The sequence below is a fragment of the Sinohyriopsis cumingii genome, chromosome 5, assembly GCF_028554795.1.
Source record: "Sinohyriopsis cumingii isolate HCF-2022 chromosome 5, ASM2855479v2, whole genome shotgun sequence".
In the NCBI taxonomy this organism is placed as follows: Eukaryota; Metazoa; Mollusca; class Bivalvia; order Unionida; family Unionidae; genus Sinohyriopsis; species Sinohyriopsis cumingii.
Window position 1 is genome coordinate 135880679 of NC_142965.1, and position 27814 is coordinate 135908492.

At 40.3% G+C, this 27814-nt stretch overlaps 1 protein-coding gene across 1 annotated transcript; it reads right to left on the bottom strand.

Annotated features, from left to right (window-relative positions):
- Positions 1-4980: 4980 nt before the first annotated feature.
- Positions 4981-27424, bottom strand: LOC149800304 (uncharacterized). Its single transcript, XM_089957217.1, has 3 exons — positions 27106-27424; positions 26070-26427; positions 4981-7231 (listed from the first exon to the last, which is right to left on the bottom strand). The coding sequence occupies exons 1-3, from the start codon at positions 27416-27418 to the stop codon at positions 7003-7005; spliced, it is 900 nt and encodes a 299-aa protein (XP_089813343.1). The 5' UTR covers positions 27419-27424; the 3' UTR covers positions 4981-7002.
- Positions 27425-27814: the final 390 nt, after the last annotated feature.

Consider the following 27814-nt stretch of genomic DNA (forward strand, 5'->3'; position numbering starts at 1 on the left):
GGAGGAAAGCTTACTATTTGTGTTACAAAGAGGATGGGTAGGTGGACCTTTGTGTGAGGACTGGTGGTTAGTGACTTCTTGTATCTGCAGATAGTGTAATGTGGTCAAAGCTTATACTTTATAATAAGATTGGGTCATGTCCACCTGTCTCTGATGTTAAGTTCTGCATCTACCAAACAAATATAAATTCCTTTCTTTTAGGTGAATTGTACATTTTGACATAGGACAGGTACATACTATTTGGTACATTGACCTTTGACCTAGTTATTACATAATATGACATAATGTGATTTATCCCATATCACCTATGTGAAGTTCAATAAGTGCTGATAGGAATAAGATACAAGTCATAGTTGAAAGAATTCATTTTATTTCAAAAGATGGTTTTGATGGTGAAGCAAAAGTATGAAAACAATAGTTCAAACAGCTCAATGACATTTCTATACACATTCATATAAGACATAGGTTAGTACCTCATCAAATTGTTTTTCACAAGTGAGACTAAGTATATTTGTTACTTATACAGTCCCGAACTATTTCACAGATTATTGGAAAAATTAAGGTTTGCTATAGGTATAACGGTACCAATTGCGCAAGTCCAGGTGGGCGGAGCTTAAGGTGTATGGAACATTGTATTCAGAATTAAAGAACAACACTAGCTGTGATTGGTGCATTATGCAAGAGTTGTACTTTCTGTTTGGCTTAAAAAATTGTTGAGCCTCTTGGCAACATGTGAGTTTGCGTTAATTTCTATCTAGATCATATTTTGTATTTTTTATGATTTTTTTAAAATATGGTACACATGGCTGAAAATGTGCTTGTTGTGACTAGATAACTCTTACCCCTGTCTAGTTCCAGTAGAGTTATCTCTCTTAAATGCAATGGAGTACCTGGTTATGTCATTGTCAAATTGACAATCTAGCATTGTTCTATATGACAGTGTGTGACATGCATGCCCAAGTAGGACAGAAAGTATATTTATTTCACAAAACATTAGCATTGAGGTATATGGAAAAACAATTGGTACCGTGATACCTACAGTAGCAGAAGCAGAAGAATATGATGCAATCAGCATTATTGTCTAAAATGATTATAATTTATAAATGTTACAGTTGAGCCACAAATCAAATATTTTCCTCAACATCTCATCTCTGTGAATTTTATGTAATGCAGATCCAGTCAGCATTGCATGTGTTCAACTTTTTATTATGTATTCATATAAGTTTCCGAATTGATTTTTTGATATTGGAAATTATGCATCGGGTCAGCAACCCAGCCATGCCAACAGCTTCGTCTCCAGATAAAATAGAAAAGCATTTGGAAGCGTTTCATCCTGGAAACATAGAAATGAACACCCCTGTTGAAAGCCACTTAAGAGAAGTTAAATGTGGGATTGAAAGTCTACTGAAACCAAAACTTCTTTTAAGAGTGGATGCGTGGAAAGTATGCACCATATACGAAACATTCAAGACAGCCCAAGTCATCAACATTATTCAGCAGCAGAGTTTGGTCTTAAATTGGAATAGGTAAATGCCACTACAGGGCACATTAATACATACTGTGAACGATTATTTTATATTCCAGTAAAGAGGAAGCATTCGTATTCTTCAACAGTGTTACTCCCCAACTAATCGGGCAAGCAATGAAGAAAAGGCCGCCTTCAGAGCAAAGCTGCAAGTTATGACATCCAGAGTTCATAGGCATTGTTTGATACTTGATATGGATGACAAAGCTACAATGTGGAATAGCACAATGTTGGACAGAGAAGGCATCAAAGGTATACATGTTGTCAGCTACAACAATGAACACCACGTCGATCTATGAATAATAAACAAGTTGTGGAACATATCCCGTTCCATCACAAAGACATCCACAAATACACTTTGACATCAAAATTCTAGAGTCACAATTTAAACTAATAAAATAGCAAATAAAAAGACTTTAAATAATTCATTGATAGATATACCGTTGAGGGAGCTGATGTCCACAGTCACCGCTACTTACTTGCCTGATGTTCACAAGTAACCGTTTGGCTGAATATATGAGGTGATGCATTGACATCGAAAAGATCCGAATTCTAGTGATAAAGGCATTGTTATTCGCGTAATCCTAAAACATATTTAATGCACTATCCAGCCAATGGCATAGTTGTTGCGGATTAAAAGATTAAATCAATTCAAAATTCAATAACGGTGAGGAAAGCAAAAAGATTACTTAGTTTCAGGCAAATGAATATCCAGAAGAACAAACACGTGAGACCTAAAATAAATTCCACAACATATATGTCCTGAAAAGGGAAGCTACTGACCACCAAGTCTTCAAGAATGCAGGATCAACTCAATTCGGCCTACATACAAAATTACAATGAAATGAATTGAAGTGCTAGAAGAAACTAAAAAGAGTACATCGAAAGCAGACCAGAGGAAGCTGAGCTAGCGGCCTAACAAGTAGAGATGGAAAGAGTGTCAAAGTGCTGTGTGGATTCAAGTTCATCAGAGGCACAAACGTCAATGGCATAAATGAGAAGCCTATTACAAGCAAGAAGTAACACACAAAGATATGATACAAATATCCAGGATGTTCTGAACATATATGAAACAAATATCACAGCTGACCCACTGGCACTCACATCCTCACGAGACATCCATACATGTTCATCCTCAGTGTATGCTTAAAAAATGCCAATATGTCCTACTAAAATTCAAAACCTGCATGACTAGATGCCATCTTCGCAGAATTCGGACGATATGTCCATTGTTTCAGTCAGTGGAGGTTTTTCTTCAATCCATATACCGATTAAGATATCTGAAATGGTTTTCATTGCTGTTATTGCGTCTGCCTCTGTTGAGCATGGCACCACCACATCCCTCTTAGGTGTGAGTATCGAGTCAACTTGGGGTTAAACTATTAGTCTAGAATTAAACACATGACATCAACATGTTGATTACAAGAAATATCATGGTGTGTGGCGTGAAAAAGAGTAATATTATATATAAATCCAAGGCTAGTAAGCATTCGAGTTTTCTCTGCCAATATACTATGTGAGTCGCCACCAAACGAGATACTGGCATCACAGGAGCGAAATTTTTTACCTGATTTATTGTAAGTCCACTACTTTCTTTCCGATTGTTATGTGATCGTTTTTCTAACATTTGCCCATCCTATATTGAAAACAAGGTATGAATTTAATGATTTACAAGAATAACAGCTACTAAATCTTCCTACAGATGTCAGATAAAACATCGACCTCCTTAAATAATACGTACGTGGGAGTAGCGTGACAAAACAATGTATCACTTAAAATGAGCAAACCATGGGTTGCCTTATTGTGTACCAGATGTTGCAGATCAAATTAAATATATTTATATGGTGCAAACATAAATTAAACTCATTACTGAGCATTTATATGAAGTTGATGCTCAATTTATATTAAATTATTTTTATTTACTTTAGCAACATTTGATTTGATAAGAAATAAGTTTCATTCATATTTTGAATATTTTGCGTTTTTATTATTCTTATCTATATTTAGTTTTAATCTTCAAATAATGTATTCGTATGAAATGTTCATGCAAAGTTCGACAAGCCACAATGACTAGCAGGGGACAACTAAACATTCAAAATCTTAAATCTTGTAAATCGACAATCACTAAGCGAGGATTATACACGAAATGTCTAAGGTTGAATATGCAAAGATTACTTGCTCAATTTACAACTATTCTTTGGAGAACCTGTATGTGGTCTATAAAAAGATTTCTAAGTCCATACCTTCATATTATAGAACGCAGGGAAATGACAAAGTAGGTAAGAGGTTGATGCAACATTATTCATACACCTTCACAAAAACTCATGTGCAGGCATTTATAATGTAAAAAAGGGTGATAGAGGTCTATGCTGCTCAAATAAGAGTGCACAGCAAAACATTCAAATTCAGTATGGCTGAGTTTAATAGGCTTGGGCATTTTCAGTTGACAGAAGATTCCTACGATACAGAAGTAAATACACGTATTGGAACCCGCTTTCATCAAACAATTTAATGGCAGCCACATACACCACGGAAGACCAATGTTAAGGTATCATATCGCTGTTAGCAAAGTTTTCTACCTCAAATACATTGGTTTGGCCCAGAACCTGGTATGTGGTGGAGAAGGCCTTATATTGGCCATAATTAATGTATTCAGTCAATTAATCGAGTGTTGTCAGATACACTACGTAGAATTCTGTGAGATCGAACACGTTGCTGAATCTCTGGTACTGAATAATCAATTACAATAGTTTTGATGCTATAGGGAAGCTTCTTTTTATAATTCATTAATAACACTGCTATGCTAGGAATATGACCATGTCTTCAAATAGTCTATATTAGCCCTGTAATGTGAACCTATGAATGCTTGACCTCGACACTTTACATAACCCCTCAGCTTGCTAGATGGTCCATATGAACTGGATGCAAACGCCACCCATCCAGCACAAGATGGGCTAGAGCGTTTAAATGTGTATCTCTGTAGTATAGTGCATCCAAGTAGCTAGATTAGTACCTTGAGATGGAAAAACGATACAATCTTTCTTATTAGACCACTTAAAATGTATCATAAAACAGATGCAAGTTACGTTTCTTTGCATAAGTCCAAAAGTCAATCGAGCTAATAAGATATTGTACTGATTAAGGTGTTAATTTAGATTTCGTAATAAACTTATTTAAGAGCAAAAAATGCAAGAGTTATGTTTCAATATATAGCATGCAGAAACTAGCATGCAACAATTCTGAATAATTTCCTACGTACAAATTCATACATTCCGTTTAAACGGAAACCTAAAACCTATTTACATTTATAGATACTAGAGAAAAAATATGGCTAATAATTTCTGGCTCCTCTGATGAAGTTTGAGAGAGAGGGAGAGAAAGAGAGAGAGAGAGATGAGCATTATTAATCGGTCAACTTTACTGTTCTTTAAAATAACAGGCAAAAGTTTCACTCATAAGCTAAGAAATATTTAATGTTGAAATATTGATCACAAACAAAAAACACTATCAAGATAAGACATAAGAATTCAGCACAGTGTTATGTATAATAAATTTGTATTGTGCGCTCCATCTTTGTCAGTAATAAGAGTATATGTTTGGCCTAGAGGAGTTTTCGGATGTTTTATGGCCACATTTGTAAGTTATAAGAAGGTTTTAATTAAACATTGTGATCAATAAAATAAACAATTCCTTTCTTAATATCATTTTTTGGAATCATTTTTAGTTGTGTTCAAATATAACTGGACAGGATACATGTTTTTAAAGCGTATTCATTGGCCGTAGGAGATAAAGTGTCAGGAAGCTCTTACTATCCCAGTACATGAAAACATTAATGATATGACCGATCTAATATCTTGAAATAAATCACAAAAGCAAAACAGACATACTGTAAATCCGTAATACACACTTTACTTCAGACGTTCCATCTACTAGAATAAGCAAGATACACGTGTCTTTAGTAGCCTTAAACCCATTTCTTCTTTCCGCTTAATATTATTTTTCAAAGTTTTGTCCCTTGCATGAAATTAACTCTTTCCGGTGAAACATGTTTAATAATTTTATATAATCTCTTTCAATAAAAAATTAAAAGTTCTCTATCTTTCTAAAGGGTTATTTTGTCGCTTTGTAACGTCAGAATTGTTTCGCACCCGTTGTAACATAAAATAGCTGAAATTAATTATCTTGTTTGCCTTTTCATTGTTCGGATCAACGAAATTTCTAACTGTACTCCATGCACAAATTTAAGTGCTTTATTTCAAATTCAAACAAATATAACCGGCTAAACGAAATATTCTCTCACACATTTTATAAATATATCTCCTGTTCAGAACAAGGTAATCAATTTGAAAGCATAGTTCAACAGTCAAAACCATCTGGTGATCATAATAATCTAGTATCCAATATTTGAAACGGTTCAGTGAAACTGATTCACTTCAACAAAAGAATTTGTCAATTATACCTTAAACCATATAATATTATAAAACATAGCAATTGTCAGGATTTCCTTTTCATTTAGAAATTCAATCAAAATTAGAAGATGTGGAGTGGAATCATAGGTAAATTGTGTTTTCGTCATTTTGTTAATTTGTGTACTTTTCTAAATAAAAATTGTCAGTTGCTTATATTTCTGATATAACTAGTCTTAAGCATAGCATACTGTGAGTTTGCAGATTGGATGAAGCTTTTACACCGATAATCTACTTTGAAATCCCATACCGCCTATGTCAATATGACGTCAACGTTGTTCCGTGCTCCAATTATAAATATCGTGACTGTCGTTAGCTACCATATGTTAAAAATAACTTTAAAATGATTTGTACCACTTGTGTATACGCCATGAAACTCTTTCAGCAAAAGTAACATTGTCAGGGTGGACTCTTCAATAAGGTTAGTATTCGGGCGCTGCAGTGATATTGTTCATTCAATACAGCTTTGATAGGATGGATAATTAAAGTTACATCTTTAGATTCTGGAATTAAATACGTTGTATTTAAGTTTGTGTTTCAAGTATAAACAATATGATTTACCATATTTCCTTAGTGAACATGTCATCCCTGACAGCGTAATGGCGGCTTCACGTCTTTAGAGCGTTCAAATCATCAACTCCACTTCGCTAAAAATCTGTTAACACATGGACGTCAGCGAACAAGATAGAGATTTTTCGTACGCACATGAAAAGCGACCGCCTCGCTGGATTCGTTTAAGAAAGTATCTGGTTCGAAATGTGATGAACCTTGATTAAGTTTAGCTTTAAAGGCTGAAAACAATGTTTAGGAAAATATATTCAATATTATTCAGATATATTTTCATATACAAGGTTGTGCATATAACTGGATAATTTCAGATTTAAGATGTCTTCAACTACAGTACAGTTTACATATATGTATACGACTGCACAACCATAAGAAATCTCTGTAATTAGAAACGTCAATTGAATGAGCGAATCTAGATAACAAAGCACGGCAAATTCAGCAACGTCACCCAATAACGGAAAGTCCTTTATATGTGGGAGCAATGAGATAACCAGAAAAGGTGCAATACACTTGATCCTGAGTGCCATACATAACAAAACCAGACCTTTCTGCCTTTAGGTAAACAGAGTCACCGACTTGCAGATGGAGAATTACGGAGTTCCCGCCTGTTCCGTGGTGGCCTGGAGTGCTGTTGTACTGGTTTGGAACATTGCTCCGCATGGCTACTATCCTCCTGAAATGGTTAATGAAAATGTCTCCAAAGTCTAAAACTAACAAAACCTGTTCGTAAATGTGTGTAAAAAAAGCAAGGAATAGTACAGCTTTTAAAACTATTTATGGCACGGTTCGTAAAATTCTGAATCGTCTAAACATCTCATGTTATTGTTGTATGAGTCAAACTTGAATTTTAAACTTAAAATACAAACATGATTTTCGGAAGTTTTAAATGAAATTTTATTTTGAAAACTTTTTAATATAGCTTGACAAGTGTTCCTCTCGCCTTCTTCCTTGTCATATTCTACGTTACTGCAGTCATTATTGTTATCATGGTTTCTATTATTATTACTTTTATTATTATTATTATTATTATTATTATTATTATTATTATTATTATTATTATTATTATTATTATTATTTTAAGTAATAGTAATAACGATAGTAGTAGTATTAGTAGCATAAATAGTAGAGTTTATGCGGTGATGGTGGTTTGGAAAGGATTTTCAAACCTACTCAGAGTTACGATAAAGGAAAAGCCTAGCAATATGGTTTGTCTGTGATTGTGCATGCACATTGAATCCGTACAACCCTTGTACGGGTGCAGTGAAATTCCCGATGCGTTGAATAAAGGCGTGCTGCAGATTTAGAAAGATTCGGTTAAATACAATCATCGTGTCCGAGGGTATTGTGAAACTTCTCGTCAGGCCAGCAGAAAATGCAATCACACCATTGCTTCCTAATATAAAAACAAAGAAATGTATACATAGATGAAGTATTCCAGATATCGAATGCTATTACTGAATCGATAGCACATATACCGTAAATTAAATTCTATTAGTAATCTAATAAAAACGCTCTCCTGCCATGAAATCGTTTGTCACATTGCCACAACATAAAAAGCACACTTTTACCCATAAAAGGTAAGTAGTGAAGGGGGACACCCTAGGGACTAGGGGAGTTCCATGTTAAAAAGGCAATATCCACTCTGGGAACTATGGAAAATTTAACATGGGAGAAAAAAATATCCAATCTGGGTCAAGGGAATTTAACATGGGAGAAAAAAATATCCATTCTAGGGACAAGGGGAATTGAACATGGGAGAAAAAATATCCATTCTAGGGACAAGGGAAATTGAACATGGGAGAAAAAAATATCTATTCTAGGGACAAGGGGAAATTAACATGGGGTTTGTTTTTATTTTTTGTTTTTAAAAAAAAGAGGGTTGGCAATTGAAAGTCAATCTCTTTTCGAGACCTATGAGTGGCCCTGAAAAGTGCCTTTGGGTTTATGTTAATATGCCCTTAACATAAAGGGCATCTGCGGCATCTTCTTGTCCTCAAGCTACGTCTTACTCGAGGGCCATAAATCAGTGTCCTCTTGAGGCAACCTTGTCTCTCCACGTACACTCTTCGTATCCACAGACTGGTGTCTGACTTGTGGACAACTGTCCACTTGGATCGGACATACATTAGCATGTCCGTCCTAAACATCATTGAAGAAACAAGGGTGGATGATTCGACTGTGGTCCACATCTTGAGGCGCCGAGAACAGGTGAATCAATGCAGTGAACTGCGCTTATTTATAGGGGTAGGAAGGATTGAAATGGATTGAGTTCATTGACCAATCCAAACACGCGTTACAAAATTCAGTCAGTCCGCGTCCAATCCGAAGAGAACAGTCTGTGACGTCACGTGGTCTATATAGATTCGTTAGCACCTGTGTGCAGTCAATCGATGCGAGACAGTGATTCAACATGACGGAAACTCAGAAAACGATCCATTGGGGTGCACCAGCAGTGGAGACCGCCCAAGGGAACCCGGACTTACTTTCAGAAGAGGTAAATTGGGATTTTGTGGATTTTGTTACCTCGCAAGAATTTGTTCCGGAACCTTCGTCACCTTCATTACCGCAATTGGAGAATTTTAGACAGGGACAGAAAGAAGAATTGGAGAAATTTATACAACGACAAAAGGAAGCGGAACAAGCTTTTCTCCTACAGCAACAGCAGCAAGAAGAAGAGGTAAGAAAAAAACAAGAAGAAGAAGTAGCAGCAAAGAAACAAGAGGGTGAAAATGAAACGGTCACGGTACTGTTGGACATTTTAGCGGAGTTAAGAAGTCTGGAACAAATGTATCAGACTTCTTTATTACGACCGAAGAGAATAAGACCTTCCCGAGCTAAACACGTCAACCCTGTGACTAAGCCTACCGTACCACCCTTAGTGATTTCAACCAAATCATCATCATCAACAGTACGCAGTCCAGAAGCAGGCCTTTGCCGTGGCAAAGGCTTAAGACAGTTAAAGTTGATTGCTTAATCTCACCCCTACACCAAAAACCAAAGGCCCTTTTCAGGGGCACCCACGTCTCTCGAAAAGAGATACACTTTCAATTTGCCAATAATTCAGAAAAAAACAAAACAAACCATTTTACCCCTATAGTACGTGTCTGTGTATGAGTGCGTGAGTCTACGTTCTTATTTTAAACTCAAAACCCAAAGACACTTACCTTATATAATTAATTAATTCTTTTATCAATAGTTACAATGCAATTCACAACAGAGCACTTTAAAAAGTTCATACACTTCTTCTGTCTCATTGTTTACTCTCTCTGTTTTTTAAATTTCTTCACCGTCACAGTCTTTTCCTCTTCCTCCTCCTCACTTTCTTCCCTTCTTCTTTTCTTTTCCTGTTTCTTTTTCTTCACCTGGCTGCTTTCTTCCTCTGAAGAATCCCTCTCTTCTTCTGAAGAATCCCTCTTTTCTTCTGACTCCTCTTGATTCTTTTTTGGGCAATCTGGAGACCAATGTCCTTTTTCTATACAATAATAACAGGTATCTTGACTTTTGTCTTTTCTAGCCCCTGCTTTTTTTTCTTTTTTGACGGTCTGGACACTCTGAAGACCAATGCCCTTTCTTTTGACAGATATAGCAAGTATCTTGACTTTTATCTCGAAAGGAAGGAGAGTAGTCCGTCAGCTGGTCTGAAGAGAATTTTCTAATGACCCCTCGCAAAGCTCTGAAGAAACGTTCGATTTGGCTAGTCTCTTCCATCGTTGTGCTCGGTTTGAGAGTGAAATGAATAGTGAAAGAACAAGACACATGCCCTTTATATACGCTGGTCTGCCATGACTATAAATTAGTCCATGGTGTTTAAACTTGAGTCATTTGACGTTTTGCACTGAAGATGAAACGATCCAATTCATTTGAGAAGAAAGAAGAAGAAAGTAAGAGGCAGAAACGTGATCTATCGCCTCGTACCAGAGCTGAAGTCTTGGCACAAATTCATGCCAGTGATTTTGTAGAGGACATGAGTGAACCAGAATCCGAACCCTCTAAACCAAGTTCACCACCCTTAGTCACCCTGAAAAGTACTATTCCATTCGAGAGACGGAAAAGCGCTCCTCTAGAAAATTTAGAACCACGGCTTACAAATACACGGTGAAGTTTAAAGATTTCAAGTCCGAAGTACCGTTATAGAAAGCAGAAGGGTTCATCACTGAGATGTGGGATTCTTTGCTCACCACACTCAAGCGACAATGTCAACCCAAAGACTTTAAGGATGAAAAATACATTCATGTCTATTATCACGATGACCATTTCGATACCATTACCAGTATCACCGGATTCTTGGGATACCAATATTACTGTGAGAAATGTGACCATGTTTATAATAATCGAGAGCAACACAAACATTGTGGATTGAAATGCTCAGGATGTTTGGCCTCTCCACCCTGTCTGAGCGAAGGACCAGTGCATTGTTCAACTTGTCTGCACACGTTTGTCAGCCCTGCCTGTTACCAACAACATCTGAAGACGCAAGGTTCACAGCAGAAATGTGCTTGTCAACTGCTGATATTGTGCCCTACGTGTGGACAAGGCATAAGTACCAATAATGCCAAGGCACACGTATGTTCAGGAAAGAAAAAATGTCACATTTGTCACCACATCGTGGACTTGGAACACCAATGCTACGTGCAAAAATACCAACCCCCAACAGAGAAAGAGGATGGACACAAGAAGAAAGGCAATTTCATCTTGTTCGATTTCGAATGCATGCAAGAGACTGGCATTCACATTCCTAATTTCTGCGTGGCTCATCGAGCGTGCGAGAAGTGCATTCAAGAACCTATCTTCAGTCATTGCCCTCACTGCAGCAAGATTCCTGGAGGACGTGAAAAAATCTTTCGGGGACCGAACACGCTAGCCGATTTCGCTCGATGGGTCTTAGACCCCATCGACAAGACGTGGAGTCAAGAGGACATCGAACGTTACGGAGATTGTCATCGTCATGCCACGGTGATGACTCACAATTTCTCCGGATACGATGGACAGTTTCTTTTGAGATACTATACGGAACATGGCACCGAGCGTCCTAAAGTGACTTTGAACGGAGCCAAAATCATTCTCATGCAAGTGGGACAAGTACAGTTTAAAGATTCGATGAGTTACTTGACCATGCCTTTGAGCCGAATGCCTAAAACGTTTGGAATGACAGAAATGGCTAAAGGTACTTTCCACACTTTTTCAATACGGAAGCCAATCAACACGCCGTTCTACCCCATTTACCTGAGGCTCACTATTACGACCCCGACAACATGCGTACCGAACAACTAGAAGCTTTCTACGCTTGGTACCAGGCTCACGCCTCGGACCCTTAAAACTTTCAGGAAGAAATGTTAAAGTATTGTCGTTCCGACGTGGACATTTTACGACGTTGCTGTGGAAAATTTCGAGAACTGTTCATGGAACCCGGAGGGGTCGATCCTTTGAAAGAAGCTTGCACCATTGCCAAAGCGTGTTCCTTAGTGTATCGACAACGATTCATGCCTGAAAACACCGTAGCTGTCATCAGTCCTCAAACGACCAACTATGTCAAACGTCAATACTCGGTCAAAGCCCTACGCTGGTTACATTACTTGTGCGACAAGGAAGACAAATGGATTCAGCATGCCCGCAACGGAGGGGTCGAAAAGACCATCGGAATGTATTCGGTCGATGGCTGGGACTTAGAAAACCCCAAGATTGTGTACGAGTTTAACAGTTGCTTATTTCACGGACGTCTGTTACCCTGATCGTGACACTAACAATCAGTTTTTACAACGAACCATGGAAGACTTGTACCAGGACAATTGTCAGCGACGCCTAAAGTTAGAACAGGAAGGATACCAAGTGGTGGAAACGTGGGAACACGAGTACGATTACCGTTTGAAAACCGATCCCGAGTTTAAACGCCTCGTGGAAAGTTACCAGTTCATGGACCCCCTGAACCCGAGGGATAGTTTGTACGGAGAAAGGACCAATGCCACCTGTTTGCTGTACCAAGCCGACGAAGAGAAAGGAGAAGAAATCAAATACCTGGACGTGTGTTCGCTGTATCCCTACGTATGCAAATATTGTCGCTTTCCTGTAGGGCACCCGCAAATGTTCACGGAACACATCGACCTGAAAAACATTCGACAATACGAAGGCTTGATCAAGTGTAAAGTTTTGCCTCCCACGAACCTATACCGTCCCGTGTTACCTCACCATTGTCAAGGCAAACTGATGTTTCCATTGTGTCGTATTTGTGCCGAAACGTGCAACCAAGATCAGCCTTGTCAGCACACCGAGGAAGAACGGGCCTTGACGGGAACCTGAGTTAGCGTAGAATTGTTCAAAGCTCTGGACATGGGATACCAACTGTTAGAAGTGTACGAAATTTGTCACTTTCCCAAGACACAACAATACCACAAGGGTGACCCCACGCAGAAAGGCATTTTCGCCGACTACGTGGATGCCTTTTTGAAACTAAAGCAAGAAGCCAGCGGCTATACTTCCTGGTGGCACACTCCCGAAGACCAAAACACATTCAAAGAGAAATACTATCAACAAGAAGGCATCTCTTTAGACCACATCGAGAAAAACGAAGGCAGGCGATCGTTTGCCAAAGTGATGTTAAATTTCTTGTGGGGTAAAATGGCACAACGACCGTGTTTACCCAAGACGGAATATTTGACAGAACCTTCCCGCTACTTCCAGACGATTCACGACAAAACCAAATACATGAAACACGTGGACGTCGTTCGCGAGGATTTGATCTTGGTCAATTACGAAGAAGATCTGGACTTTGTACAAGACGACCCTTTTGGAAATGTCATCATTGCGGCTTACGTGACAGCCCATGCTCGCTTAAAATTGTACGAAGCTTTAGAACTGTTAGGGGAACGCGTCCTGTACTTTGACACGGACAGTTGCATTTACATCCATCACCCGAGTCAACAGCACCCTGACATCGAAGGAGACCGTTTAGGAGCCTGGACAGACGAGCATCCCGACGGCAAGATTCTAAGTTTTGTCAGTGGCGGTCCAAAAAATGACGGCTACGAATACCGGGACCCACAAGGAGAAGTGCAAACGAAGTGCAAAGTGAAAGGATTGACTCTGAATTATCGTACCAGTCGAGTGGTCAACTTTGGGGTATTGAAAGAAGCCTTGCAGTCTGGAAAAGATCAACACTTTAAAGTGACCACCTATCAACCCAACAAGATTGTACGTTTGCCCACTCACCACATCGTCAGTCGACCCTTGGAAAAAGTCTATCAAATCGTGTACCAGAAGCGAGTGCGACTACCCAACCACTTTACTTTGCCGTATGGACACGTTGGTATAAAACATTGGTTGTAAGAGGATAGCCACCCACCAGAAGTCTGACCTCGCCACAGCAAGAATCGAGTGAGAAACCCGATGAACACTCCAAGTTCAAACCCTACCCTTTTTCAGTCTTCTTACATGACTATTGTGATTGTGCCCGTCGATTGGACACGTTTCAGAAATGGCCCACGGATAGGGAAGGATTACCTTCTTCGCATGTTTTAGTTAGAACAGGATTTGTCTACTTGGGACCTGAGTCAGGATTGGGATATGAAGTACAGTGTTTCGCTTGTGGCCTGAAGTTACGAATGGATCTATGTATCTATAAAGATTCAGCTATTTTGGAACATACTCGATGGTCTCCGCACTGCCCTTACCTTTCTATGGCCTTTCCACCCATGACATTACGGTACAATGATGACGGTACCTTAGAGACGGTACCTTCCAAAACAAGACATAAAAAACATAAAAAAAGGAACGATGTACAAACTTGAGACTGCATTGCGACTAGTATAAAAAGGGGCTATTGTCAAGATCGATAGTTCATTGGGACTACCAAGACCGAGCGAACAAAATGAATACTTTCAGAGAAACACAAAACAAGTTTAGACAGGCACAATTCAAGTGTGGGGCTTCGGAAGTGGAATGCGATTGTGAGCCTTGCGATGGGTACGATGCTGTACGTTGTGACCTTAGTGATGCCGTAAAGCATCGTGGGAACTTTGTTCTCACTGCCCCTATGATGGAATGTGATGCTGTGCGTGACGAACCTGAGGAATGCGAAAGCGATGCCGATCGTCCTCTTGGACATTTTACTGGGTTTCGTTTTAAAGGTGGATGTTCACCTTCACGTCTACCCCCCTACGGATGTCATCCAGCTCTGAGCAAGCTCCTGTCCATGTCACCCAACCCTCATCGAAACGATCCTGTAAAAGACGAATATTCGTTTCCTGTGCGTTTGTCGGAATACTGCGACTTTGAAAATCGTCGTCAATCGTTCAAAGGAAAATGGCCTAAGTATCTGGGAGGACCGACCCCCGAAGAATTAGCCAGAGCCGGATTTTTCTACTTGGGCGAAGGAGATAAAGTCAAGTGCTTCAGTTGCGGTGTGTCACTTCACCACTGGGAACCGCAAGATTCGGCCTACGTAGAACATGCTCGATGGTCACCGAATTGTCATTACTTACCCTTAGTGGGACCGAGACATTGAAGTAACTTACCATAATCTGTTCATGGATACTTTACAAGAGAACATTCGTGCCTTGCCTGTGGAGTTGAGAGAACGCATTTACCGAGAGCTGATCAAAATACAAGTCAAACGTAAAGAACTGTTGCATCCGTTACGTCACCAGATCTTTAACCACTGATACCTGAATGGTATAAGAGAACTGATTCGTCAGAAATTTTTCAGTGGTCAGACCTTGTTCAATACTTCCAGGCCCCCGATGATCATTGATCATTTTGGTTACTTCGAGATTCACCTAGTACAACACATTGAGGAAGACAAGGTAAAGGATTACGGACATATTTTACGTGGAATCTAGTTAGCGGAAGAGGAAACTTCTAAACGAAGTCTGACGTTTCGGTTACAGAATGCAACATTTAAATTCCCTACTGGAGAACGAAGATCTCTGCCTAGAAAGTACGTGTATTGTTTCCGAAACACAGAGACTATAAAAATAGGCTGCCATGCCACGACCTTTATCGCATGTAATCCAACAGATTCCGTGGAAGGAACTCAATGACCATATTCAAACCGTGGATCATTACCGTCGATTATTACAATAACTGTATCCATTCAATTTGGGACGACGCATAGTGTGTGTCTTAGTGACTTGTTTCTGGAATTTCGTTTATCAGCCGATTCCTTGTGGACTCTTTACGAACAGTATTTACCACCCATTCAACATGAAAGTGGTCCCGTTAAATGTTCACGAGAGACTCCTTTTGCTCAAAGCCTTATGTTTTCATCTGGATACTTCTCGACCTCTACGGGAAAAAAAGATTCGTCAACTTTTAGCTACCCAAGACGTGTATGACGATGTGTGTGTAGCTTGTGACTTACACCCCCATTGGACAGATGTCCGTGCCTGGAAAAAAGGGGGTTTTGAGGCTTGGACCTAAGAAGTGGCCCAGTATGCACGAGAGTTGTGATCCTTCCTTTCAACGTCCAAAGAAAAAAGTTACTTTTAAACCTGTGTCATTGACGGTGCCAGAAGAACCCGTCACCCAGGACAGGACTGTCGTGGACAGGCCTGAAAGACCCTTTCGGGAGGACACTTATGTGACCTTACCCCCTACTATAGAACTCGTCAGAACTTTACCCAAAACATGTTGTACAGACACTTGTTTCTATTCCACGTTGATGGTTATCATGTGCCTTTTATCGTTGTACTTAAGCCTTTGGCTTTTATGTATTTTTGTCTTTCGTATTCATGTTTAAAACATTCAATAAACGTGTTCTGAAAAAAGTATATAAACTCTCGTCTTGTCTGTTTTCGTGTCACAAGGGACATTCCTGACACTATGCCTACTTCTGCTGTCTCTGCTCCCTCTTCCTCCACTGTCAAAGTCATCGACGAACACTTAGATCGTGCCAATTGGGAGGCTTTGTATCTTCGCCATCCCTTTAACATGCTCATTGTTGGACCTAGCGGTTCAGGCAAAACCGAATTCGTCAAACGTTTGATCGAACATAAACATCATTTGATCGATCGACCACCTCAGCGGATCGTGTGGTGCTACAAAGAGTGGCAATCGGCGTATAGCCTCTTGCGAGAAAGTCAAGGCGATTCCATCGTGTTTGTCGAAGGCATTCCTAAAGAAGACGACGGCATCGTCTTTGACTCCCGTCAAACCCATTTGGTCATTTTCGACGACATGTTAGGAGAAGACGAAGAAGAAATTAAACTGTGGTTCACGCGCAAAGGGCATCACCGTAATGCCAGTGTCGTTTACATCACCCATAATTTGTTTCAACAAAGTAAAGCTCATCACACCATCAGTCTCAATGCGCATTACGTGGTCTTGTTTAAAAGCCCTCGAGATAAATCGCAAGTGCAAGTCTTAGCCAAACAGTTAGGAACGCCTTGCCTTACAAACAATGGATGGAATACCATCGTTGGCAAGAACAACGCACCCCGCATTTACCTCCCAATCCCCATTTGAGCGAGATGTCCCAGTTACAACACGAATTGCAGTCCTTGATGGATCGCCAAGATTTGTCCGAAACAGAAAAATCGCAAAAGTACGGTCAACTCTTGCAACGACTGCAACTCTTTCAACAGAAAGCTTTAGACGAAACTGCTCTACCCACTCTGAGAGATTTTAAGACCTTGATGAAAAATCCAGCACCATCACCAGTACCAGTACCACCACTACCAGTGACCAAGACAGAAAAAGGAGAAGAAGAAGAGGAAGGGTTTCAAACTCCACCAGAAAAAGTACGCAAGTTAACAACACCACCTACCTCCAGAATTGGATGGATTAAAAAGATGATGGCCACCCCTTCTTCATCACAAGAGAAAAAGAAAGCGAAGACAGAAGTGAAGACAGAAGTGAAACAAGAACCGATATCCCCTGTTCGCACATCCTCCTCCTCGACACCTATTGCTGGTCGCACACGCAAAGCATTGCAATCCAAGAAAATACCGCAAGAGAAAAAGAGTAGCATCCTCCAAGAGTGGATGTCTTATTAACACACAAACACAAAAAAATGGAAAAAGTGTTAGCCAGCATTTACTACGATCCCTCCCATCCTGCAGGTTACGCAGGAGTTCAAAAATTGTATCGTGCTGCCAAAATGCGACTGAAAAGTCTCCGTTTACCTCAAGTGTAACGATGGTTACAAGAACAAGCTACCTACACTTTACATAAACCCATTCGACGCAAGTTTTCCAGAAGTCGCCCCCGAGTGGAAGGCATCGATCATCAATGGGAAGCCGATTTAGCTGATGTCTCTCATTTGGCCAGCTACAATCGTGGCTACAAATATTTGTTTTGTGTCATCGACGTCTTTTCCAAATTTGCCTGAGTCGTGCCCTTGACTTCCAAATCGAGCAGCGAGTTAGTGCGAGCAACGAGTGTTGAAACAAAGCGGTCGTCACCCTGTTCGATGGCAAACGGACAAAGGCACCGAATATCTGAACCAAGCTTTCCAAAAAGAATTAAAGAAACGTGACATTCATTTTTTTACCACCGAGAATCCCGAAACCAAAGCCAGCATCGTGGAACGTTTTCAACGCACTTTGAAAGAACGCATGTGGAAATATTTTACGCATCACCACACTCTGAAGTACATCGACATCTTACCGCACCTGGTGCAAGCGTACAACCAATCTTACCATCGAAGCATCGGACGTGCCCCGCAAGAAGTGACTCCCGACAACGAAGTGTTGGTGTTTGAGCACCTGTTTGGTACGTCCCCGACGAGGGCTGTCCCCAAGAAAAGTGGAGTGTTGGCCGTAGGAGATTGGGTGCGCATTGACAAAACCAAACGCACTTTCGACAAAGGTTACTTACCTAACTGGACGACCGAATTGTTTCGTGTCACTGGACGAGTGCATGGTCGTCATCCTGCCGTCTATAAATTGGAAGACATGAACGGAGAAGTGCTCAAAGGAACGTTTTATTTGCCCGAGTTACAACGTGTGACCAAAAAAGAAGACGACGTGTACGACATCGAAAGCATTCTCGAACGCAGAACCCGTAAAGTGGGCAAACGACGTGTCAAAGAAGTCAAAGTACGTTGGAAAGGATATCCACCCAGTTTTGATTCTTGGATCGACGCTGCGCAAGTCATCGACTATAAAAAGAAGTGACCATCATGCCCTTTCACACAGACGCAGCTATGTCGACCACTCCTTCACCCAGTTGTTCTGTGCAAGATTTGCGAAAACAACCTTTGTGGGTGTGGTGCGGAGAACGTGTGCCTAAAACGCAAATCGTCTTTTTCTGCCAAATCTTCGTGGTGTATTGTGTCATCCGGGCAGCCATCGCCAGTTTGAGTTTGCAACAAGGAGACAAACAATTGTGGACCATTTTATTGAGCAGTTCCATCGGTTATCTGCTTCCCAATCCCTCCCTGAAATTCTCCTCGAACGGGAACCACGGGAACCTTGTGTCCAGTGCCAGTGCCACTCACCACTCCAATAACAACCACAACCAGAACCCCATTTTGAGCGGAGACACGCCTCTGACGTCCAGTAACCACTCGGACAGCCACAGAACTCTGGAATTATGAGTCATCAAAACCAATTTTACTTAACCTTACCCAGTGACAGTTCCATGGAGGTGTTTCCCCACAAGACGTTGTGCTGTTACACGGCCAAATTACCTCAGGCCATCCCATTAGATCACGAAGCCAATTGGGAAGTGGATTTGGTAGAAATCATTTACCCGACCCAAGTCCTCAATGTCCTTCCCAATCAAAACTTTTTTGATGTGGAAGTTTATGACGAGCAAATGCAACAGTACTTGGATACCCATGGCAAATATGACAAGAAAACCCCTGGCACAAAAAATCAAAAGTACACCACCTATCACTTGTTCGTTCCCCCAGGCTATTATTTTAGTGGTCAACATTTGGTGAGCACCATAGCCTCCAGGTTTAATGTCGTGTTTCTGAAAGCTTTGGAAAGTGTCAAAAAAAGTGTCACTATGGAATACCACAAAGCAGCTCGTCGCTTCTTGATGAAATTTGACGGGAGTAAAATCGTGTCCATTTTATTTTGTCCTGAATTGTTTGACATGTTGGGCGGAGACATGGACATGAGAAGGGCCATGATCAAGAAAAACGAATTGCCAGTCGTTTACGACAACGAGTCTTTAAGCACGTTATTTCGTGCCCCGGTAGAACTGAACCAAGAACTGAATTTGATGTTTGTGTACTCCGATGTGGTGGGGTACAACATGGTGGGACACACCTCCGTACCGTTACTGCATGTCATTCCTTTCAAAGTGGATTCTGCCACGGTCGCTGACGAGGAAGGTGGAAACACTTATCACGTCCACCGCGAATTTGTAAATCCTCACTATTTGCCTGTCAGTAAGTCTTGTTTGGACACGGTCAACATTGCTATAAAAGGAGATCTGGGACAAAATATTCCATTCACCAAAGGAAAAGTCACGGTGAAACTCCATTTCCGAAAACGGTTCTCTCACGATTCGTAAGCCATGTATCCAGTGTACGGAGGGGTTGCTCGACAGCGAGGACACGGTTTAGGAGATATGTTAAATCGGCCTTTCGTTCGGTGGCCCCGGTGTTGAAACCGATGGTGACACGCGGATTGCACTACTTGAAAGATGCGGCATTGACACAAGGCAAAGAATTTCTCCAAAATGTCATCATCGACAAACAAAACCCCAAAGAAGCTTTCTTGAGGGCAGGCAAAAATGTCTTGCTGCAAACGGGCAAAGACCTTTTGAGCCGACGAGAAACACCTATAAATGCCCTGCACGCTACCGAGTCAGGCATTCAGCAAGGACAAGGCAGAAAGAGACGACGAAGAAAACACCCTTTCACCAGACTTCACACGTCTAAAGCTAGAAAGACAAAGAAAAGAAGAACCGTTCGAGACTTAGACGTTTTCAATTATTGAGAAAGAGCAAAACGATGCACCGAGAATCTTGCGCTTGTTCCAAATCGGAACTGGATCTGTTTGCCATGCCCCCACCATCATGACCATGCAAGAATCCCAGTGGGTGGAATTTCACCCCGTCTCCTCTTTGACAGCCTCCGCTCCCATCGAGTTTGAAATCAAAGGACAGCCCGAAGATTACATCGATCTGAATAGCAGTTACTTGTACCTGAAAGTCAAAGTTGTCGATGAGGATAATTCGCCCCTAGATGGCGATGAGGTAATAGCTCCCGTCAACAATTTCATGCATTCCTTGTTCAGTGGAGTGGACTTGTACTTGAATAACAAACTAGTCAGTAGCAGCATGAATACTTACCCTTATTGTGCCTACCTGGAAAATCTCTTGACGTAATGAATAGACGCCAAGAACACTCATCTCAATGCCTGTGTGGTATGGGAAGCTGACGATGCAGGCCAGTTTGAAGAATTCGAAATTAATACAACCAAAGAACACAATGCGGGATTTGTAGAACGAAGAGACAGAATCAAAAGTGGAGATAGCTTAGAACTGATGGATCGTTTGCATTTGGACATGTGGTTACAAGAAAAGTATTTGCTGAACGGAGTGAATCTCCGCCTGAGTCTGAATCGTAGTAGTGCCGCTTTCCATTTGATAGGTACTAGTGCTTGCAACACTGTCATCGAGGAAGCCAGGCTCTACGTACGACGCGTGGAAGTGTTACCTAAAGTGGGTAACGACATCAGTCAGACGTTGAGCAGAACGACCGCCAAGTATCCCATACGACGCGTGGAAGTGAAAACCTTCACCATTCCTACAGGGCTGCGTTCCATGATCGAAGATCATCTGTTCCAAGGACAGTTACCCAAACGTTTGATCCTTGGTATCGTCGAGAATGCAGCCTTCAACGGAGCTTTGGCTAAAAATCCTTTTCACTTAAAAACACTTTGACGTGTCCAAGATCGAAGTCAGTCGCGATGGCAAGACCTTGTGTACCCGACCTTTCGAACCTAACTTTGACAAGAAGAATTACTTGAGGTCGTACTTGTCCCTGTACGAAGCCACCGGTCAGTTAGGAACCAACACCAGTCACGGCATTACGTACGAGGATTATGAAGGAGGCTATGCTTTGTGGGCTTTCGATTTCACTCCAGACCAAGGCAGCGACGAGGGACATTTCCACCCTATCAAATCTGGCCAGATTGGTGTGGAAATTCAGTTTACTACAAATCTAACAGAGACGGTGAACGTCCTCCTGTATGCCGAATTCGATAATACCATAGAAATCAACAGTTTGAGAGAAGTCATTCTAGACTATTAGAAGCCATGGAAGACTGTTATCCCTCTTTACGTAGCGGAGAAACTTTGGAGATGGAATGTGAGGAGACCGTGGAAGGAGAATCCCAAGACAAAGACGACGAAGTTATGATGAAGTCAAGATGGCCAGAACAAGAAGCGCATTTAGTCTCCTGTTTTGCCAAACACTTGGTCGAAAAAATGACGGAATTGATCAAGAAAGATTGCTATGGATGTCAAAACGATCATCCCAGTCAAATTCAACACGATAAATGCCTGATGCTGAGTCAAGAAGAAAAATTGGACGAGTATCTGGACGAAGCTTGGAGTCTCATCTCGGACGATGTCGTGTTGCATCAGTGGTATAAAGACTTGAGTGAACATTCTTGTCCACCATTAACCACTCAAGAGATCCATCGTATCGAAGCTCTCCTGAATCAGAGTGAGGAGACGAAACGAAGAAACGGTTATTTGTCAGACATTTTCAAACAAAAAGTCAGGATCGAATTGATGACATATTATTACCTGTGAAGAAGAAAACACACAAATCAATGGATACCTGGGAACTTTATTATCTTTTGAACCACAGCTCGTACACGGCTTCTTTGAATCCTGTCGTCTGTGCTAAAGATGAACTCCATCATCGCAAACCTCAAGACCATCTAGCTTATGTCATCAACACGGACGACAGTCATATCCCAGGAACCCACTGGGTAGCCGTCTACTTTCCTCAAGAAGGATGTGTGGAATATTTTGATTCGTACGGATTGACCCCTTTGGAAGACGATATCATCGACTTTATGAGAAGAAATGCTCAGACCACCCGATTCAATAATGTGAAATTACAAGGCACAGATTCCTTGGTGTGTGGACAGTACTGTGTGTATTTTCTGCATCATCGCAGCCTGGGCTATTCCTTAGAACATTTAGTGACTCATTTTGATCCTCGTTCTTCTTCAAGAAACGATGTGAAAGTAGATCGATGGTTTTGTGACCATTATGCTTATCTTTTGTCTCAAGCTAGGAAAAGTAGTGTCCATCAATGGCCTAATGACTTCCAACAATGGAAATCACAATTTTATTCACAACGTAGAGTGTGAATTGAAAAAATGTTTGAGATTTGAAGAAAAAAAATGTTTGATGTTATATTGTTGGATTATTGTTAAAAATCTTAGAGTTGTCGGTTAGTGTTAAGTGATTTTGAATAAAAAAATGTTGTGTTTTGAAAAAAATGCCTTTGTCTTTTGTTTGGCTATAAGAATGTTGATTCATGCTCTTTAACTTCTCTCTATCCCTCTCATGACATTCATTGAACGTTGCGGCTCGAAAACCGTGGAGGGATGTTTTCCTTCACGTCCGCGCTTTGACTTTAAGAACCGGGGCAGTTTCCAGTCAAACCATCCATTGTCGACTCATCCTCCTACGAAGATGTGCTCCAAACTAGCTAAGCTAAACGAAGCCTACGTGAATTTGCATAGGGTCAGACACAGTCTGATACCGAAAGCTGAAGAGATAGAGAATGTGAAAATTTTAAAAGTCACTGAAGACCTGATAAAAGAGCTCTTCAGAGAAGAAGTGAACAGGGAGAAAGAAGAATGGACAGAGAAGTACAGACTTCAGAGACAGCTGCAACAGCAACAACAACAGCAGCAGCAGCAGCAGGAACCTGAACCTGACAGAGTCTTTGTCGAATGTCGTATCGACACCAAAGAGTTCTTCTCTTTCCGAAGAAGCAGACCTATCGTCAGAAAGTCTATCCTCAAAGGATGTCGCATTCTTAGAAAGTAAAAGATTGCCATAGCAAAAAAAAAAAAAAAAAAAAAAACAGCCCTTTTCAGGGCTACCCAATACTCTAGAAAAGAAATAACAATCCATTTGCCAATGTGTGTTTGTAGAGTAGTGTGAATATAAACACTGACACTTTTTTATAGTGTGAGTGTATGTGTTTGTGTATATGATTGTTTGTTTGTAAGTGCTCACGTACGTTTGTGTGGATAGTAGATTAAGATCATGTTTTTTGCGTGTTTGACGTGTGGGGAGAGTAGATTTGGGGTTTGATTGCTTTGCGTATGTGGATAGTATGTTGAAGTGATTAATGAAAATTTTTAAATTAGTAATAGGCAGTATAAAAAAGTGAGTGAGTGTTTCTTTTAGGTCCGCGCGTTGTTTGGTCATGATCTAGGTAAGATCAATTTTGTTTTAGGGGGATGTTTTCCATCACGTCCGCGCTTTCAATATAAATTGAAACTCACTGGGCAGTCTAGCTACCCTGTTCATTCGTTAACAAGACAATGAATACCAGAATAAGCAAACTTCTTGAACTCCAGATACATCTGGAATATGTCAGGCGCCTGTTAAATGAACTGGCCGCGGAGGCCATAGTAGAAGAGGAAAGAATAAAGAAGGAAGAGGAGGAGAGAAGGCAGAGAGAAGAGGAGGAAAAGAAAATACGAGAGAGGATGGCTTACAAGATACCAGAGACAGAGGATTGGGGTGCTGAAGCCAATCATCCTCCCTCTGCGCTTTCAAGAAAAAAAGTAAAAGGAGACTGGGGAAGAAGATGTGTGTGTGGTGCCAGGCCTGGAAGGTGCTATCATTAACCAGGTGTCACTGGAGTTCAAACACAAACAGCCCTTTTCAGGGCTACCCAATAATCTAGAAAAGAAATAACAATCGATTTGCCATTGTGTGTATGTAGAGTAGTGTGAATATAAACACTGACTCTTTTTTTAATTGCGAGTGTATGTATTAGTGTTTGTAAGTGATCAAGTAGGTTTGTGTGAATGGTAGATTATGGGGTTTTGTAAGCGCTCACGTACGTTTGTGTAGATAGTAGATTATGAATTTAGTTTTAATGATTTGCGTGGGTAAATAGTAGATTTGGGGTTTGTTTATTGCTGGTTCACGTATGTGGATAGTAGATCATATGAAATGAGAAAAGTAGGGGATGTTTTCCTTCACGTCCGCGCGTTGTTTGGTCATGATCTAGGTAATATCAATTTTATGTCTTGGGGGATGTTTTCCATCACGTCCGCGCTTTCACTATAAGAACCCACATAATTCGTCGTTCAAACCATTCTACAAAGAATAAAAAAAGAAGATGGAAGTGTCCCAACTGTTCAATGATTTAAGGCATGTTTATTTTTGGATGGTGGATGGTGAATATGGAGTTGAAAGGATTGAAAGAGATTGGAGGTTAAGAACCAGTGTGCACTACGTGAACGAACTAAAATTAGCCAGGGAGATGATAGAAGGATTAATTGAAGAGACTGAGAGGTCTAATAAATCCCCCTTATGTCAGAGTGGGAACATTAAAAGAGGCCCTGGAGAAGGTAGAAGAAGTAAGAAGGTTTGTGGAAGAGATAGAAAAAAGGTCAGAGTGGCCCTTTGTCAAAAGGAGTGTTGAAAGATTGAAAAAAGGGGAAGAAAAGATGAGAAAGGTGATAGATGAAGAAGTGGAGAAAATAAAGGACAGGTGGGCAAAAGATAGAAAAGAAGAAGAAAATAGAAAGAAAAAGGAAGAACTAGAGAAACTGAACGCTAACTGGATAAAAATCCAACAGAAGTTCCGAGCCATGGGTCACCCGGACTGGATACCGGAAACAGAAAAGAAGAAGAAGAAAGGAATGATGGAAAGAATAAGAGGATGGATAAAGAAGTTGAGGAGTTAGAAGAAGAAGAAGAAGAAGAAACCCAAAGGCCCTTTTCAGGGCCACTCATAGGTCTCGAAAAGAGATTGACTTTCAATTGCCAACCCTCTTTTTTTAAAAACAAAAAAGACAAAACAAATCCCATGTTAATTTCCCCTTGTCCCTAGAATAGATATTTTTTTCTCCCATGTTCAATTCCCCTTGTCCCTAGAATGGATATTTTTTTCTCCCATGTTAAATTCCCTTGTCCCCAGAGTGGATATCTTTTTCTCCCATGTTAAATTTTCTATATGCCCCAGAGTGGATATTGCCTTTTTAACATGGAACTCCCCTAGTCCCTAGGGTGTCCCCCTTCACTACTAAGGTACACTGACTAGTCTGCGTTATTTATGAAAATGTTGGTAAAATCGTGAAATTATAAATAAGCAGTAAAGAAGCAAACGCCTTCTCTATAAGTTATCCATAGAACGTACCACAAGTAAGACCAACAATACCAACACTCAAGACTGACACGCTTGATGAAAAAAGAGATGAATAATATTAAACATTACATTCATAGTCATTAGAAACTTCCGAGAGAATGGCAGAATATCTTAGTTCCCGAGTTTATTGTTTTGGAAAAGCGGGAAAATACAATATCACGTGTAAGACACTAGCATAATGAAATAGAAATATATGTACCTGAAGATGTTATCGGATCCAATAAGGGACCCAGAAAACGTGCTGTATATCTGCTTTGCTTCCCGGAACAGCTTGTTTGTTCGTTTCGCTTTAACCGCCACATAATCACCCAAATGCAACTGCAAAATGACTGTGTTTCCGGCTTGCGCCCGGTCTGTCGCTGATAGCAAAGATAGCGAACAAATATATTGGAAAATATAGACGCCAGGGACACGTGCTGTGAATACTCCGGTATTGGTGTTGTATCCGTTGCCTTGACTGAGTAGTAACTTGTCGTACAAAATTGGATATCCCGGAAGAAAAGTCTCATGTGAGGTCAAGGTCGCAGAGAATACAATGCTCGTGTCAGAACCATTCGCTGTTGATAAAACATGCGGATTACACGACGAGATTTAAAACATCTGGCAACGGTTTCACTAAAATTCATTCAAAATTTTATTCAGTCTGAGAGCATGTATTATTGTGCTAATGATACTGGAGATAATAAAACTATTTTTTGAAAATATTATAAATATATGTGGTAATTATGCAAAAGAGTTGCGGATTTCCTTAAATTTCATGTACTAAAAGGCAATATTTTGGTAGGGAATTTTTAATATTGTATTTCGGCAGTTTAGTTCATTTTAGATCAGATACTGAATGTTATTTGAAAAAAAAACTCGTTGTTACAGATACAGCAAGAAGAAGATTGTCATAACTAGCAATTGGATGAACAAATGCAACCAAGGCTTTCTGATAAGTACAATTTATCATGAATAAAATACTGTTAAATATAAGCAGGACTGTGAAAAAGAGATTAATTTCTGAAATCAGACATGCTAGTTTTTATTTCGAGTCATTTGGGAATTTTTCATCGTTAATGAGTAATCTGAGAACGAGACGAATTTTATTTGCTGTATATTATTAGGTGTTCTAGTGTTTGGTCTGTGCAAATTAAAGAGTTGAAGTTTGGTTGTACATCATAGAGTTTTAGACCTTTAAGACAAGAGACCATTCTGTTGGATTGATTAGATACAACGCTATCTATGTAACTCACCGGCAACCATTAGAACTCCAGAAAACGTTGTTTTGAGCTCATATGACGAACCGTACAAACTTACATCTGCTTGAACATTTGCTTGTACTGAAACCTCATCTCCTTGGTTCAAGTAAAGTATAACTGCATTTCCTGTCGTAGCAAAGTCATTGGAAGACCAGCCGTTGAGAGATGCGACCAGATCTTGATTTTTGGTAAGTTCAAGCCAAACTCGACCAGACGACTGATTCATTGCGTACACCTGAAACTTATATATTCCGTCTGCTGGGCTGGTGAAAACCCCAGGGAAAGAAAACTCTGTATCCGGACCCATACGAGTTATTACCTTTAAATAAAAAGAGGTATAATGCATTTAAGTGGATTGATGTTTGTAAAGTTGAACCGATTTCACGATATATGGCTTAAGACATACAACTGAATCTTAAAGATTCCATGAAAGTGACTTGTGAAAACCCCAGGTAAGGAGAAAGTTTAATCCGGACCAATACCAGTTATCACCTACTTGTATTCCATATCCAACGATGTGTGTGCATGACATAGTTGAAATAGACGCTTTTGTGCAATGGAAGATTTAAAATATATAATCAACTTAAATTTTTAGTAGCGACAAAAAGAGACAGAAAGCTACCAAAATGATAGCATTTAGCAGCGATACATCTGTTATAGTTATTATTCTCAATCAATTACAGTAATCATGCCTATAAGCATT